The 14,955-nt window shown below is 38.9% G+C and overlaps 1 protein-coding gene across 4 annotated transcripts; it reads right to left on the bottom strand.

Annotated features, from left to right (window-relative positions):
• Positions 1-3,696: 3,696 nt before the first annotated feature.
• LOC118498063 (protocadherin gamma-A1-like) lies at positions 3,697-14,517 on the bottom strand. 4 transcript variants are annotated; one of them, XM_036014911.1, is made up of 3 exons: positions 14,430-14,517; positions 11,508-11,754; positions 3,697-10,216 (listed from the first exon to the last, which is right to left on the bottom strand). In XM_036014911.1, the coding sequence occupies exon 3, from the start codon at positions 7,685-7,687 to the stop codon at positions 5,246-5,248; it is 2,442 nt and encodes an 813-aa protein (XP_035870804.1). In that variant the 5' UTR covers positions 7,688-10,216; positions 11,508-11,754; positions 14,430-14,517; the 3' UTR covers positions 3,697-5,245. The 4 variants fall into 4 exon arrangements, with proteins under 4 accessions (XP_035870804.1, XP_035870802.1, XP_035870801.1 ...); XM_036014909.1 differs by having other exon boundaries at positions 3,697-10,488; positions 14,430-14,516; XM_036014908.1 differs by lacking the exon at positions 14,430-14,517 and having other exon boundaries at positions 3,697-10,488; positions 11,508-12,040.
• Positions 14,518-14,955: the final 438 nt, after the last annotated feature.

Genomic DNA, 14,955 nt, shown 5'->3' with positions numbered 1-14,955 from the left:
TTGAGGAATCACCGTACCATTTCCATAGCAGTGGCATCATCATTTTATATTCCCACCAGCATTTCACAAATATTCCAGTATTTCATATATCACCAGCACTTGTTGTTTTCTATTTAAAATATTTCTTAAATAATAGCCATCCCTAATGGGTTTGAAGTATCTCATTATGATTTTGATATGCATTTCCCTAATGTTTAGTGATGTAGAGCATCATGTTATGTGCTTATTGGCAATTTGTATATCTTATTTGGAGAAATGTCTATTCAAGTCCATTGTCTATTTTAAAATCCAGTTGTTTGTTTTTAGTTGCAAATTATAGGGGATCTTTATATGTTCCAGATGTCAGTCCTTATCAGAGATATGACTTGCAAATATTTTCTTCCATTTTGTGAGCTGGCTTTTCACTCTGTTGATATTGCTTTTAATTTGATAAAGTCCAATTTGTCTATTTTTCTTTTGTTACCTGTGTTTTGGTGTCACATCTAAGAAATCATTGCCAAATCCAATGTCATGAAGATTTTCCACTATTTTTCTTCTATGAGTTTTATAATTTTAGTTCTTGTGTATAGGTCTTTGACCCCCTTCAGTAAATTTTTGTATATGGTGTAAGGTAAGGGCTCCAAATATTTGTTTTTGCATGCAGACATCCAGTTTTCTCAAAATAATTTGTTGAAAAAATTGTCCTTTCCTCATTGAACAGTTTTGGCACCATTGTTGAAAATCATTTGATCATACATGTAACAGTTTATTTTTTGTCTCTCTTCTATTCCACTGGTCTGTATGTTTGTCTTTATGCTAATACCTTATTGTTCTGATTATTGTACCTTTGAAGTAAGTTTTGAAATCAGGAAGAGTGAAATCTCCAACTTTGTTCTTCTTTTACAAGATTTCTTTGTCTATCTAAGGTCCCTTGATACTCCATATGAATTTTAGGATGGATATTTTTATATTTCTGCAAAAAAGCATTGGGATTTTGAAAGGGATTGAAGTGAATCTGTAGATTGCTTTGTGTAGTCTGTAAGTTTTTAATAGATACTGTTTATCAGGTTAAAATGTTTTCTTCAATTTCCAGTTTACTAAAAGATTTTAATTATGTATTGAATGTTCTCAAGAACTTTCTTATACCTATATTGAAGTGAATATATGGCTTTTTATCTTTAATCTCTTAATATGGAGTTTTACATTATTAGATCAACAAATATTATTAAAGTATCCTTGCATCCCTCAAATAACTATAAGTTATAAGCTATAAATAGTATTTTAATCATAAATAGCTACAAATATTATTTAAAATATTTAGCAAATAGTATTTGATAATAATTGAGATTTCAAATCAACATTTTTAAGTGAGAATGCCCATTTTAGTCTCATTTCAATCTGTTTGCCTTTTGGATTCTTCCCTGTTGAACTTTTTTCATTTTCACTTTCCCAGTCCTCCAAGAACACCAATGAAGTATTTATTGGAAACAATTGATATCAACTCACCACACTTCCTGGTAGAGCCTCTGTTTGTAAAAACCTTTTCATCAACATTGCTTTAATGCTTTACAGTATCATTAAATAACTGCTCAACAATCATCAGTGCAATTTTTTAGATTTCTTTCTTTTTTCCTTTGTCTTTGACAATAATCTGGTTTTACTCAGTATATTATTAATTCCCATTCATACTTCATGATTCATACCAAGTAATTTTTTCCCAGTCTCCCTTGCTTTTCCTTTTCTTTCTCCTTCTCCAGGTCTTTGCTTTTGATAAAAATACTGGATTGTTCTTTAGGATGTTTAAAAAGAATTTTAGTCATGGTATCTGTTTAGATTATGTTAGTCCCAACTTGGACTTGACAGAATTTTCATTTTCTCCCCACTTATATGAACTTTATTGTCTGCTTCTATTGTTTCATCATCAAAATTCTCCCTTGTTTGCATTTCAATAACTAATACTTCTATCTTTGTTATCTTCCTACTATTTTCTTTCAGTTCATGCTGCTATGTTTTTGCTCTGTTTCTTAAGTGGTAAGCTAAACTTATTTATCTCAAATCACTTGTTTTTTAAAAAGCATTGGATTTTTCTATAAATTTACCACTAAATGCTATTTTAGATGCATTCCACAATTTTTAAAAAATAATATTTTAATTCTTGTTTATTTCTAAATAATTTTCAGTTCATTGTGATTTTTAATTTTATTATTTTTTAAAGACTTTATTTATTTACTTTTAGAGAGAGGGGAATGGAGGGAGAAGTAGAGGGAGAGAAACATCAATGTGCAAGGGATACATAGATCGGTTGTCTCTCGCATTTAGCACATCCCCAACTGGGGAAACTGGCTCACAACCCAGGGATGTCCTTTGATCCAATGACCTTTCTGTTCACAGGCCCGTGCTCAATCCTCTGAGCCACGCCAGTGAGAGTCCATTGTAATTTTTTAAGTCCAAGAGTAATTTAGGGGCACAGATTTAAATATCTACACTTTTTTGTTTTCTTTTACTATTTTTAAATATTTGACTCCTGACTTTTTCCAGCTTTATTGAGGTACAATTGTCAAATAAAATAGTAAGATATTTAAAGTATGCATGATTATTTGATATATGTATATATTGTGAAAAGATTCCTCCCAAGTTAATTAACACATCCATAACCTGACATATCTACTTTTTTTATGAGACAATTTAAATTTTACTCTCTTAGCAAATTTAAATTATACAATAGTGTCATCAGCCATAGTCTCTATCATGTTATACATCAGAGCTCAGACTTTATTCATCTTATAACTGAAAGTTTATACCTTACTTTTTACCAGCCTCTCCCTATTTTTCTGGGTTTAACCAGCTTTCTGGTTTAAACACATGTTATAAAGGCATGCATATTATTGGTACTTGGAAATTTGTTGTTCCTTTCTTTGTAGTGGCTATTTACATAGAAAACTGTTGTACATTTTACATATGCTCATGTAAAGAATGACTATTTTATGTTTGTTAGCATTCTATATAGATCTATTAGATCACTCTTACAGATTCTGTTATTCACATTTTCTGTATGCTTAGTAATTTTCTGCCTGTGAGATATATCGTTTCTTATGGAATTAGGTTAAAATCTCCTGGTATTGCTTCTGAAGCTATATTGTTCAGTGATGAAATCTCATCTTTTAAAAAGATTTTATTAAGTTATTTTTAGAGAGAAGGGAAAGGAGGGAGGAAGAGAGGGAGAGAAACATTGATGTATGGTTGCCTGCTGCACACCGCCAACTGGGGATCTGGCCCACAACCCAGGCATGTACCCTGACTGAAAATTGAACTGGCAAACCCTTGATTCACAGGCCAGCACTCAATCCACTGAGCCACACCAGCCAGGGTGGGAGCTCATAATTTTTATATCCTTTTGTCTGTTCTTTTAATAAGAATGATCAGTTTATTTTTTAACAATCACTATTAGTGTTGTTGCCTAAACACTACTTTGTTGTTATATTAATATTGACATAACTGCCTTGTTTTGTATGTGTGAATTACACTGAGATATTAAAAATAAAGATGTGTGCTGTAAATCTTTGTTTTATGCATGTTTCTTTTCAACAGAATAGAGAGGGATTGTAAAATTCATCCAACTTGATAATCTCTTTGTTTTAATAGGTAAACTTAGTTAATATATATATGCAATATTTTAAGAACTGAGAAAAGTTTAAATTTTAACAAGTTATGTTATTAATTGAGAGTGTGTTCTTGGTACCAAACAAAAGAAAGCTAAAACTCCACACTTAGACATTGTGCAGGAATGAGAGAAAGATTTAAAAGCCACCAGAGAGAAAACAGACATTACCTAAAACTTAGTGACAATTTGTTGACAGAAAATTTCTCATTAGCAACAGTAAATTCCAGAAAACAATGTGTTTCAACATTTTGGTTTGTACATTTATTTTAAGTGGAAGAGCCCCCCACCTTTCTCTTCCTTTCTTACTCACTCCTGGGTTCCATGATTTGAACATCACAGCTCACAACAGATATTTTCAGAGTTTACTTCCTGAAACCCACCATCTGTGCCCACCACTCTCCCTTGATCTTAGGCTTGCAACAAGTTATGACATTGGGAATTGGTAGGCACCATTTTTATGTGATTTCTCCTTATTAACTAGCTGAGGGACCTAACTGCTTATTTTGCATTTAAGTAGCAAGCCTGGCTCAGGTCCCTTGTTTAGCCTGAAGCACTTTTGTATCTATTACACTGCTGGAACAATCTCCCGACCTTCACTGCCTTCATCTAAGTCCAAGACTAGGACTCCCACAGCTTTAGCCTAGCTCACCACTTTCTTTTTTACTTTCATCCATTTAGATATTTATCTTTTATTTGTGCCTTACTATGCTTTTGCTTCCCTCTTTTTATATTTTATATAACTCTGTAATTTATTGGAGCAGAGTAAGTAAATTGAGTCATGGACTTACTCTCCTATGATGCATTTCTTGTGAAGAGTTAACACACACATTAAAATGGGATATATACTTGATTTCTGTTAGTTGCTCCCATTAGAAGAACAATGTTACAAGTCAGGAGGCTTCAATATTAAGTCTCAAATTGTATGGTCAATTTTCTATCATTCATTTCATTATTTTATAAGTAACAAACATATGATGTATTCTTCAGCCTGCATAAAATATCTCAAAATAAAAGATTAAACAAAGGACTAAGATGTTCAACACTTAAAATTGCAACTTACACAAATTTTTATAATTTTATACTAACACAACTAAAATATTATATTAGACAATCTTTACCTCTTTAAATGTCCTCAGATAAAATAGCACCCTGACACCTGATAGATGACATCTACATTACATTTAAGGATAAATTAGGAGGTGTATGTAACTGAAAAGAAACTTTAAAACACTATTAGTAACATAAATATCAGTGGGTCTTTTCTAGTCAATCCCTATCCTTGCCAGATAAACTTCCCAAATATAAAACTCTTCAGCCAGAGGCAAGCAAAACAATGTTGGAAGCCAGATCTTGTTTCTGAGGCAGCAAGTGCTCTTTTCACCACTGAGGTGGCACCTTACACACACTCTCCATCCCAACCTCCTACAGTCTCGCCTCTTCAATAAAAGAACAATTATTAATATACTCAATATAAATACTTAATAAGGATTTCCCAGGATTTGTAAATAGGAATCTACAAAGATAAATGGGAAATAGAAGTGTTAGTAGTAAAGAGTGAAAGAAAGCAAGTAAGTAAATTCAGGGATTATTTTTAACTAGGTAAATTTACCATAAAAAGTTTACCTGAGAAAACATTTCCTTTTTGCCTTCAAGTAAAGACTGAGGTGCTGATAGAAGATCATTTTTCTCACAGCTCTCCTGGCTGATGAGCGTGTCGGCATAGTTGGGCTGTGGGAAGATCAGGTGACTCTTCCGAGAGTCCGCAGTGAGGGAGACCTCATGGGAATAGGTCTGCAGGAAAGCCCGCACCCCTTCCACACCCACAAAGTGTGAGGCGGGTACGCCCGCAACTCCCCTTCCTGAAGCCTGGAGCAGATGTGACTTATGCCAGCGCCTCAGCCTGAGTGCCAGCAGCACAATGACAAAGGCGAGGAAGACACAGGAGACTGTGGTCACTGCCACCACCAGGTACAGTGTGAGACTGGAGTCATCAGGATTGGTGGAGGGCTCCAGATTGCCCAGCTCTTCTAGAACGTCTGGGATGCTGTCAGCCACAGCCACCGTGAGCGTGACAGTGGCTGAGAGAGGGGGCTGGCCGTGGTCCTGAACAGCCACCACCAGGCTCTGCTTGAGTGCATCTCTGTCCAGCAGGGCACGTGCAGTGCGCACCTCACCTGTGTGCAGCCGCACCACAAAGAGCCCTGGTTCACTGGCCTTGAGCAGGCGGTAGGACAGCCAGGCATTCTGGCCTGAATCTCTGTCCACTGCCACCACCTTAGTGACCAGGTAGCCAGGTTCTGCAGAGCGAGGTGCCAGCTCCACACCAGTGGAACCGTCAGTGGGGAGCATGGGGTACAGGATCTCTGGTGCATTGTCATTCTGGTCCAGCAGGAATATGCTCAGTGACACATTACTGCTGAGTGGTGGGTCCCCGCTGTCATGTGCAGTCACTCTCAGTTGCAGGTCCTGAAACTGCTCATAGTCAAAAGATCTGAGTGCATACAAGATGCCGGTATCTGAATTGATGGAAATGTAGGAGGACAGAGGTGCCCCCTGGATGGTGTCTTCAACCAAGGAGTAAGTGACTCGTGCATTCTCATCGCTGTCAGGGTCATGGGCTGTCACAGAGAAGATGGAGGCTCCTCTGGGGTTGTTTTCCAGTATGTAGGTGGAGTAGGAGTCCTGGGTAAAGGCAGGGGGGTTGTCGTTGATATCTGTCACTTGCAATGAAATGTACATTTCAGTAGATAAAGTCGGAGTTCCCTGATCTGCTGCCATTACTGTGATGTTGTACCTGGAGGTAAGTTCTCTGTCCAGTGCTCTTTCTGTCACTAAACGGTAATAATTATCAACCAACTTTTCTAATTTAAAGGGTAAATCTCCAGGAATGGAACATGTAGTGTGACCATTGTCTCCGGAGTCCTGGTCATGCACACTGATAAGAGCAATGATGGTTGCAGGAGGAAAGTTTTCTGGGACTGCAGTAGTGACAGAGGTGATGGTCACTTCTGGGGCATTATCATTTATGTCTAGAACTTTGATCAGCACCTTAGCTCGAGACATAAGGCCTGCACCATCCTGAGCCTGAATTTCCATTGGATAAACTTTGTATTCCTCAAAATCCAAGGGTTCTTTATTTGTTATTTCTCCTGTGTAAGAATCCAACTGAAATATTTGGCCTACTTTTTGGTCTATATTATGAAAGGAGTATGTTACTTCCCCATTGGCTCCTTCATCTGGGTCAGTGGCTTTTACTATGAGCAGCTGAGTGCCCAGTGGCACGTTCTCCGGGACACTTATGTGGTACTGTTCTTGAGTAAATGCTGGAGGATTGTCATTTGCATCCACTACCTGTACATGAATGCGAAGGGTTCCTGAATGGACTGGGTTGCCCCCATCAGAAGCAGTGAGGAGGAGATGGTGGACAGCTTCTTCTTCCCTATCCAGTGGACTCTGCAGCACCATCCCCGGGTGTTGGGATCCATCAGCTCCCTGTTGCACGTCCAGGGAGAAATGAGAGTTGGAGCTGAGCTGGTAGTTCTGGAGTGAATTAATTCCCACATCAAGGTCTTGCCCAAAAGGCAGAGGGATCCTGGTACCTGGAGGGGTTAGCTCATTCATTTTAAATTCCACTTCTTCTAACTGGAATTGGGGAGTGTTATCATTAACATCAATTATTTCCACTTCAACAGGGAAAAGCTTCATTTTATCCTCTACCAAGATGTTAAAATTCACCAGACACCGCTCGCTCTGAGCGCAGAGCTCCTCCCGGTCTATCCTACCCACTGTGACCAAGCTGCCGCTACTTTGCGTATTCAGAGCAAAAAGCTGCGTCCTACCTCTGGAGACGATGCGGACTCCTCGCTCTGCCAGCTCTTGGGGTTGTAGCCCCAGGTCTTTGGCGATGTTGCCCACGAAGAAACCTTCGTCTGTCTCTTCTGGCACGGAGTAGCGGATCTTCCCGGCCTGAACTTCCAACAACAGCTCTAGAAAAAGGAACAGCAGGACCTGCCTGCTATAGCAGGACAGCTTCACCCAAATAGCCATTGCTTTCTCGCTTCACAGTTTTCTCCCAGTCCGGTACCAAGGGTATTGTTTGTCTGCTCTTCTGAGCCTAAATTAACTGAATTTTCAGGAGAATGCAGATCGGAAAGTGGTCCAGGTCTGGGCAGCCTCAGGGAGACTGTTTTCAATCTGGCGGTGAGGTTCTAAGAGGCTTTTATTTTGGGGGGATGGCGGGGAGGAGTTTGTAGCGCGCCCGTGAAGCCTGTTATCTTCTAGACTGGTGAACAGCGGCGCCTAGAGTCACAACCAGTTACTACACTCTCATATAACGAACTATCTTCTCATTAGCCTGATCTATATTTCCTTAATTCTTAGTTTATTCGTAAAGCAAATAATTAAGCATTGTACAATATACGTATGAAAAGGAAAAACTACTATGTTCATTTAATTAATCATGTCTAAATGTTGCTAAATTTCAATATGGAGTAGAAACCTGCTATCACTGTTTTCTACTCAGGGAATATCAATCACCAAGGGGACAAAAATCATGCCTCCACTCTGTTGTATATGTTGACCACTTGATAATTTCTCAGGCAACAGAGAATAGCAACTGCCTGTGGGGATGAGAAAAATCAAAGGAAAAATAAACTTCTGAACGTAAGTCAGGCTTTAAAAAAGATTGGACTATCCCATTTACTCTCCACTGTGCTTTGAATATGTATCAGAAACCTTGGCATTTTTGGAGAATATGTTTTACTACATCCTCATTTTTTCATCCTTTTCTGAAGTATCTGTTTATTATGTGGATATCAGTTTTTAAAAGACCTTTAGTTCACTCAAAGGTAATATATTTTGGATAAAACAACACTGGGCTCTTGGAATTTCACTGGAAAATGTCACACAAATGTCTAATGTAAACTTCAAATTTAAGAAACACAAAAGGTAGTAATATTCTTCAAAACTGAAAAGAAGGCCACATCTTTATTTTTATACAAGCTATTAGTATAATATATATTCCCCTATAAACACACTCACTTTCTCCAAGAGAAGCTGGTTTCCTTAAATAGCAGGAATTTTAGAGTAGATTGTCTTCCTTCTTTTACTTATTGCAAAATTAGTAAAAGATCACTAAGTAAAATATCTCAGGCTTAGAGCGATTTATTTATCTTTAACTAAAAGTTAGGAAAGAATGTTGTTGGGCCACATGTTGGCAGCCCACCCTTGGACACCATGACTGAGGAGAGTTTGGAAAATGTGGAAACAAAGGAAACAATTAAAAGCCACAATAATAATTCTTGGAAGGAGAATTTCTGTCCTGTATAACAAAATCTATAGTTTCTCAGCTTCTCAAAGGCAAGTATATGGAACTCAAGGGCAGAAACTTAAAGATGCAGTGAATCTTCTTCAATGTTGAAAGGGAAGAACTCTTTAGTAGGAAACAGAATTTTTGAGAACATACCTTTATAGGCACAAATATTTCCCCAAATGAATTGTCCAAGTTAATGAGACAAATCAAAATAGACATAAAAACTAGCAAGTAAACTTGTAGAGCTCTTTCCCCACCAAAAAGAGAAAAAAAACCAACAAAATTTATTTATAACAGGATATTTATGAAATAAAAGCATTAAAACTCACATGTATATATTTGAATCCAATGTAATATTTAAGACTTCAATGTTGGCAGTACAGAAAATATACAGTTGATGCATGTTTCTTGAGTTAACTTCAAATTAAGGTTTTGCAATATCCAAAGCCACATGCAGATTACAGGAATAGGACAAATCTCTCTTGCTGAAGTGGGACCAACTCCAAATTCAAGCTTGGATCAGAACCAGGACAAAAGCAGGGCTCAAGGAGCACTGTAGGTACAGGATGATGACCAGTCACTGGAGGAGTGAGGACACTGAGATCAAGCCAAAGCCAGGTAAAACTGTAGCTCTGCCTGCCTGAAGGCAGGTGCCCAGCTGTTGTTGAGGTCTGGCAGCAACTCCTGCAAACTGTAGGTAAGGACCAGGTGCAGCATGATGTCTGTTGCCATTGCCCACAGCGACCTGAAGAGCAGAATTCTGCACCCATAGACTCACAGTGCACACCCCCCTCTTGTGCATCCCTAGGTTGAAGAGTTAGAGTTGGTGGTCTGAAACATGGAATAAGACAGCCAAGCACTGCACCCAAGTCAGTGTCCACCTTGGTGATCAGGTAGCCCGGCCCCACAGTGAATGGTATTGCATTGAAGAGGGCTGTGACTTCCAGCTGAAGCTCCTGGCATAGTGTTCTCTGTGCATTTTCACCATGATGGTTCACCAGTACAGATATTCTCAGGATGACACTGAGCCCATTCGAACCCTGGTCATGAGCTCAGAGAGTCAACTCAAAGGTAGGCTGCAGTGAACACCATTGTGCTCTGTGCTCACCCACGTGTCAGACAACAGTGCTAGCAGCACTGCAGATGGATGACCCATAAGGAAGAAAAAGGAGATGTTCAGGACCCTCAATATGGACTGGAAACACTAATGTGTGTGATGGAGGTTCTGGATAGTTGTTCCCAGTCTCCTGAACTATATAGGAAGCCTGTTGGAAAACCAGAGAGGTTTGGTTGAGGTAGGTTATATGCAGAGTGGTATGTTGCTGGAGCAGAAGGATAGCCTGTTCTCATCCATGACTCTGATGGTGACATTGTACTTCGGAGTCTGCTCTCGGTTTACAATTTCTTCTGCCAGTAGCTTACAAAAAATTACACAGTAATTTTTAGAGGTTAATTGTTTGGCTGTGTGTTTATCACTCTCCACAGTATCTTTTACTTCTCACCCTGACCAGTGTGGTTCAGTTTGTAGAGTGTCATCCTGCAAAGCAAAAGGTTGCCAGTTCGATTCTGCGTCAGAGCACATGCCTGGGTTGTGGGTTTGGTCCCTGGATGGGTGTGTAAGAGAGGTAACCGACCCTTCATGCTGATTTTTTAAAATGCCATATTAAATATCTTTCACTTCTCCAATTAAGCAAGGTCTCTGAGTCCTGTTGTTTTGGTTAGGGCAACCACATTTCTTGCCTCTAATAGAACTAGATACCCAGCTGAAAGTCATCTGCACTGCATTATAGTTCTAAACCTCTATCTCAGCCAGGATTCTAAAATTTTCCTTAAATTGCCTCCACTCGTCTCTTCTACACCATGATTTAATGTCACTCTTTCAAGTCAAGATGGTGCTGTCATTATTGAACACCAGATATATTCTGCGTGCCCTGTGCGACTGTGTGGAGCATGTAGGAGAACTCTATCTAAGGGTGTCATATAGGTCAGTGGGGATCACCCAAAAAATGCCGAAGGGAGGTAGAGGGCAGTTCTCCTGCAGGCAAGCTCTGCTGCATTCCTTGTGGCTCAGTATGGGAGGAATAGCTTTGGCATTCAAAGCCTGCATTTTGCCCTGAGCCGTTCTGTCCCCTCCCCACCACTAAGTGGTACCAGCTCTGCTCTTCTGGTCCGTGATTCTCCAATAGTAACCAGAGTATTTCCTGCACCAGTGCTCTCTTTTACTTCTGGGATGGAGGAGATAGTTATTGAAATTGATCTAATACATTCATGGAGAATTACTTGAAGCATCCAAATTTACTGTGGTTTAGGAGTAAACTTTGCTTCTATTAAGATATGTTTCTAGGATTTTCAAAACAAAATGTCTGCCCTAAACCCTATGTTATTTATATTCAGGATGAATACGTTTCTATGAAAAGCATTTCTAGGATTTCCAGTGAAGGTTTGATATTCAAGGGGCTTAGGACTTCCTTTGGCATATCCACTATATCTATCCTCATTCCCGATTTTGTCCCTGCTCTCCTCGCTGGCAGTAAAGGAAGACTTCTCAGCACTCACCCATGGTTCTGGTCACTGAGATGCAGATCTTTGACGAGATTCCCCATTTTTAAAACTTTGGCCATTGCTTCCGGGTCTCCAAGTGGATCTGCTGCGTCACTAGGCTGAACAAAGACAGCAAGAAGGCAAACAGTGCTTCTGCACTCTGCGCACGTTCCCTGCGGGGAGCTTCTTCCTATCGCTTCTCGACGTTGCTTCTCCGATCCGAATACGCCTCCTACGGTTGATCCCAGATTACAAAGCTGTGCTGGAAAGAAAAGGCAGCGCCTCACTTTGGATCATTACACATTCATTTTAAACATTGCGTGGAAGATGGCACGCAGAGTCCTCTCCGAACGTCTTTCTCCAAAGCCTGCGGGAATCGGGAATCGCTGCGTCAGCAGCCAGTGGATTACTGTGCTTCACTCCACCCACGGATTGGCCGACAGCGGCACCCAGAGGCCCAGACCGATGTCTATTCTCATTTCTGAAAGTCCTCACAGGAGGCTGCATTTGCTTTATTTCCAGGACTTATTTTAGAATACCAGTTGGTTTAGTACAGAGCCTGCAAGTCATTATTTCTTGTTGACAAAGTATCAATAAAATGGTATTCCCACAAAATTTAAATAAAACATTTTAATTGACTAAAATGCATATCGAAATTCTCACAGAATTTTCCCTCTTGACATTTCTTTTTGAAAAAGACGATTTACTATTGAAGCTTCATTTTCTTGTAAAACCTTCTTACTAAGCAAAGTCCATTGTAAAAATAATTTTACATTACAAAAAATTCTCACTGTAAATTCTACAATATAGAAAAATTTTCACTATAAGAAGGTAGAAAATATTGATAAAAATTTTAAATCACTAGTAATTGCATTATATAATTACTGATTTAAAGAATTCATATTCTATGCCCATCCATAGTTTTAAGTACATATAAACTTTTTTTTTATTATGGCAAAATATACTTGACTTAAAGTTTACCATCTAACCATTTTTAAGTGTATATTTCAGTTGTATTAAATATATCCATAATGTCATGTGACCATCTCTATCATCCATTTCCATAATTTTTTTCATCTTGTAAACCTAAAACCTACATCCATTAAATGATAATTCCTCTTTCTCCCTTCTCTCCAGCCCCTGGCAAACACCGTTCTACTTTCTGTGTCTATGATTTTGACCACTCTACATAGCTTATATAAGTAGAATCATACAGTATTTGTCTTTTTGTGATTGGGATTTTACATAGCATAGTATCCTCAAGGTTCTATGTTGGAGCATATGTCAGACTCCTTCCTTTTTAAGACCAAACAATATTCCATTGTATGTATACACCACATTTTGCTTATCCACTCATCTGTGATGAACATTTGGATTGCTTAAAACTTTTAGCTATTGTGAATAATGCTGCTATGAACATGGGTGTACAAATACCTCTTCAAGACTCTGATTTCAACTCTTTTGGATATAAACCCAGATGTGGAATCACTGGATCATCAGGTAATTCTATTTGTAAGTCTTTGAGGAACCACCATATTGTTTCCCACAGTGGCTGTACAGTTTTATATTCCCACCAACAGGGGACACAAGGGTTTCAATTACTCCACATCCTTGCCAATATTTGTTATTTTCTGGGGGGTTTTCAATAGTAGTCGTCTTAGTGAGTGTGAAGTGGTATTTCATTGTTGTTATGATTTGCATTTTCCCAATGATTAGCAATGTTGAAGATCATTTTTTCATATGCTTACCAGTCATTTGTGTATTTATGGAATTACATATATACTATTATAATTCTCCAAATAATTAGCTCTTTCATGGGCACTATTGGTTTTATCTATAGACTGAATATTTGTATCCCCTTCAAATTCATTATGTTGAAACCTAATACCCAATATGATGATATTTGGAGGTATAGCTTTTGGGAGGTGATTAGGTCATGAGAGTGGAGTCCTCATGAATAGTATGAATGTACTTGCAAAAGAGGTGGCAAAGAGCCCCCACACAACTTCCACCATGTAAGGTCACAGTAAAAAACCAAAAACAGCCCTGGCTGGCAGAGCTCAGTGGATTGAGCTTGGGCTGTGAACCAAAGCATCGCAGGTTCAATTCCCAGCCAGGGCACATGCCTGGGTTGCAGGCCATCGACCCCAGCAACCGCACATTGATGTCTCTCTCCCTCTCTCTCTCTCTCTCTCTCTCTCTCTCTCTCTCTCTCTCTCTCTCTCTCTCTCTCCCCCCTCCCTTCCCTCTCTAAAAATAAATAAATACATCTTAAAAAAAACTACAGTCTATTAATATGGAAGCCTGCCCTCACCAGATACCAGATCTGCCAGCGTCTTTACCTTGGACTTGTCGGATTCCAGAACTGGGAAATAAATTTCTGTTGTTTACCAGTCATTTGGTTTATGGTATTTTGTTGCAGCAGCCCAAATGGACTAAGACAGTTGCCTATACCCTTTCCTTTCTTCTAATACTTTATTTTTAATTTAGGGGCCCACCTCTCTGCATACCTAAGGCAAAGTTGAACCTATTCATAGCTGTAGTAGGTTCTGAGGGAGATAAACCAAATAACGGTAAGCTCTATCCACTTGTCAGTATTTAGTTAGAAATATAGGCTTAAACAATAAGCTAAGGCAAGGTTTCTCAGCCCTGATACTACTTGGCCATATAACTCCTGTTGTGTTTGGGTGGGGGCAGTGCACTGTGTATTATAGGACACGTGTATAAAGCAGAATCCCTGGCCTCTAACCACTAGATGCCAGTAGACACCACTCCCACAGTTGTAACAATGAAAACTGTCTTCAGACATTACCAAATATCACCTCTTCCCCACCATCAAAATGGTGACTATTATTGAGCCAGGGATAGATAGGTACAGTTAGTCCAATCTGATTGAAAGACACACTTTGGTTGGGGATAACCACTCTCTAAACTTACCATGGACAAGGAAAGAAGTTCCCTGGTTACTGCTGGCAGGTTTCTTGTGACCACAAATGTTGGAAGTTTACAAAGAGATGAGGGAAATCTGGAAAAAAATAGAAAAAGTATAAATAAGGGGTCATTCTTCAAACTTATGAGAAAAACAATTTTTGCCAGGCCATGGCTCTATCATACTTAGAGGCAACCATACTTCTAGAACTACACTGTCCAATACAGTAAACACCAGTCACATGTGGCCACTGAACAGTTTAAATGTGGCTAGTCCAAACTGAGATGTAAGTATAAAATGCACACCAAATTTTGAAAAATTTGTATAAGAAAGTAAAATATATTAATAACTCTATATTGATTATATGTTGATATGTTACTTTTAAAAAAGATTTTATTTATTCATTTTTAGAGAGAGGGAATGGGAAGAAGAAAGAGGATAGAAATATTAGCGTGTGGTTGCTTCTCATGCACTCCCTATCAAGCACCTGGGCTGCAACCCAGGTATGTGCCCTGACTGGGAATTGAACCAGCA

The sequence above is a fragment of the Phyllostomus discolor genome, chromosome 13 (assembly GCF_004126475.2).
Source record: "Phyllostomus discolor isolate MPI-MPIP mPhyDis1 chromosome 13, mPhyDis1.pri.v3, whole genome shotgun sequence".
Taxonomy (NCBI): domain Eukaryota; kingdom Metazoa; phylum Chordata; class Mammalia; order Chiroptera; family Phyllostomidae; genus Phyllostomus; species Phyllostomus discolor.
The sequence above is the reverse complement of the archived record's forward strand: the minus strand, read 5'-3'. Positions and strand labels throughout refer to the sequence as shown.

Bases quoted from the DNA above. Each gene is read 5' to 3' on its own strand.
- LOC118498063 (XM_036014911.1), bottom strand. From the start codon at position 7,687: ATGGCTATTTGGGTGAAGCTGTCCTGCTATAGCAGGCAGGTCCTGCTG.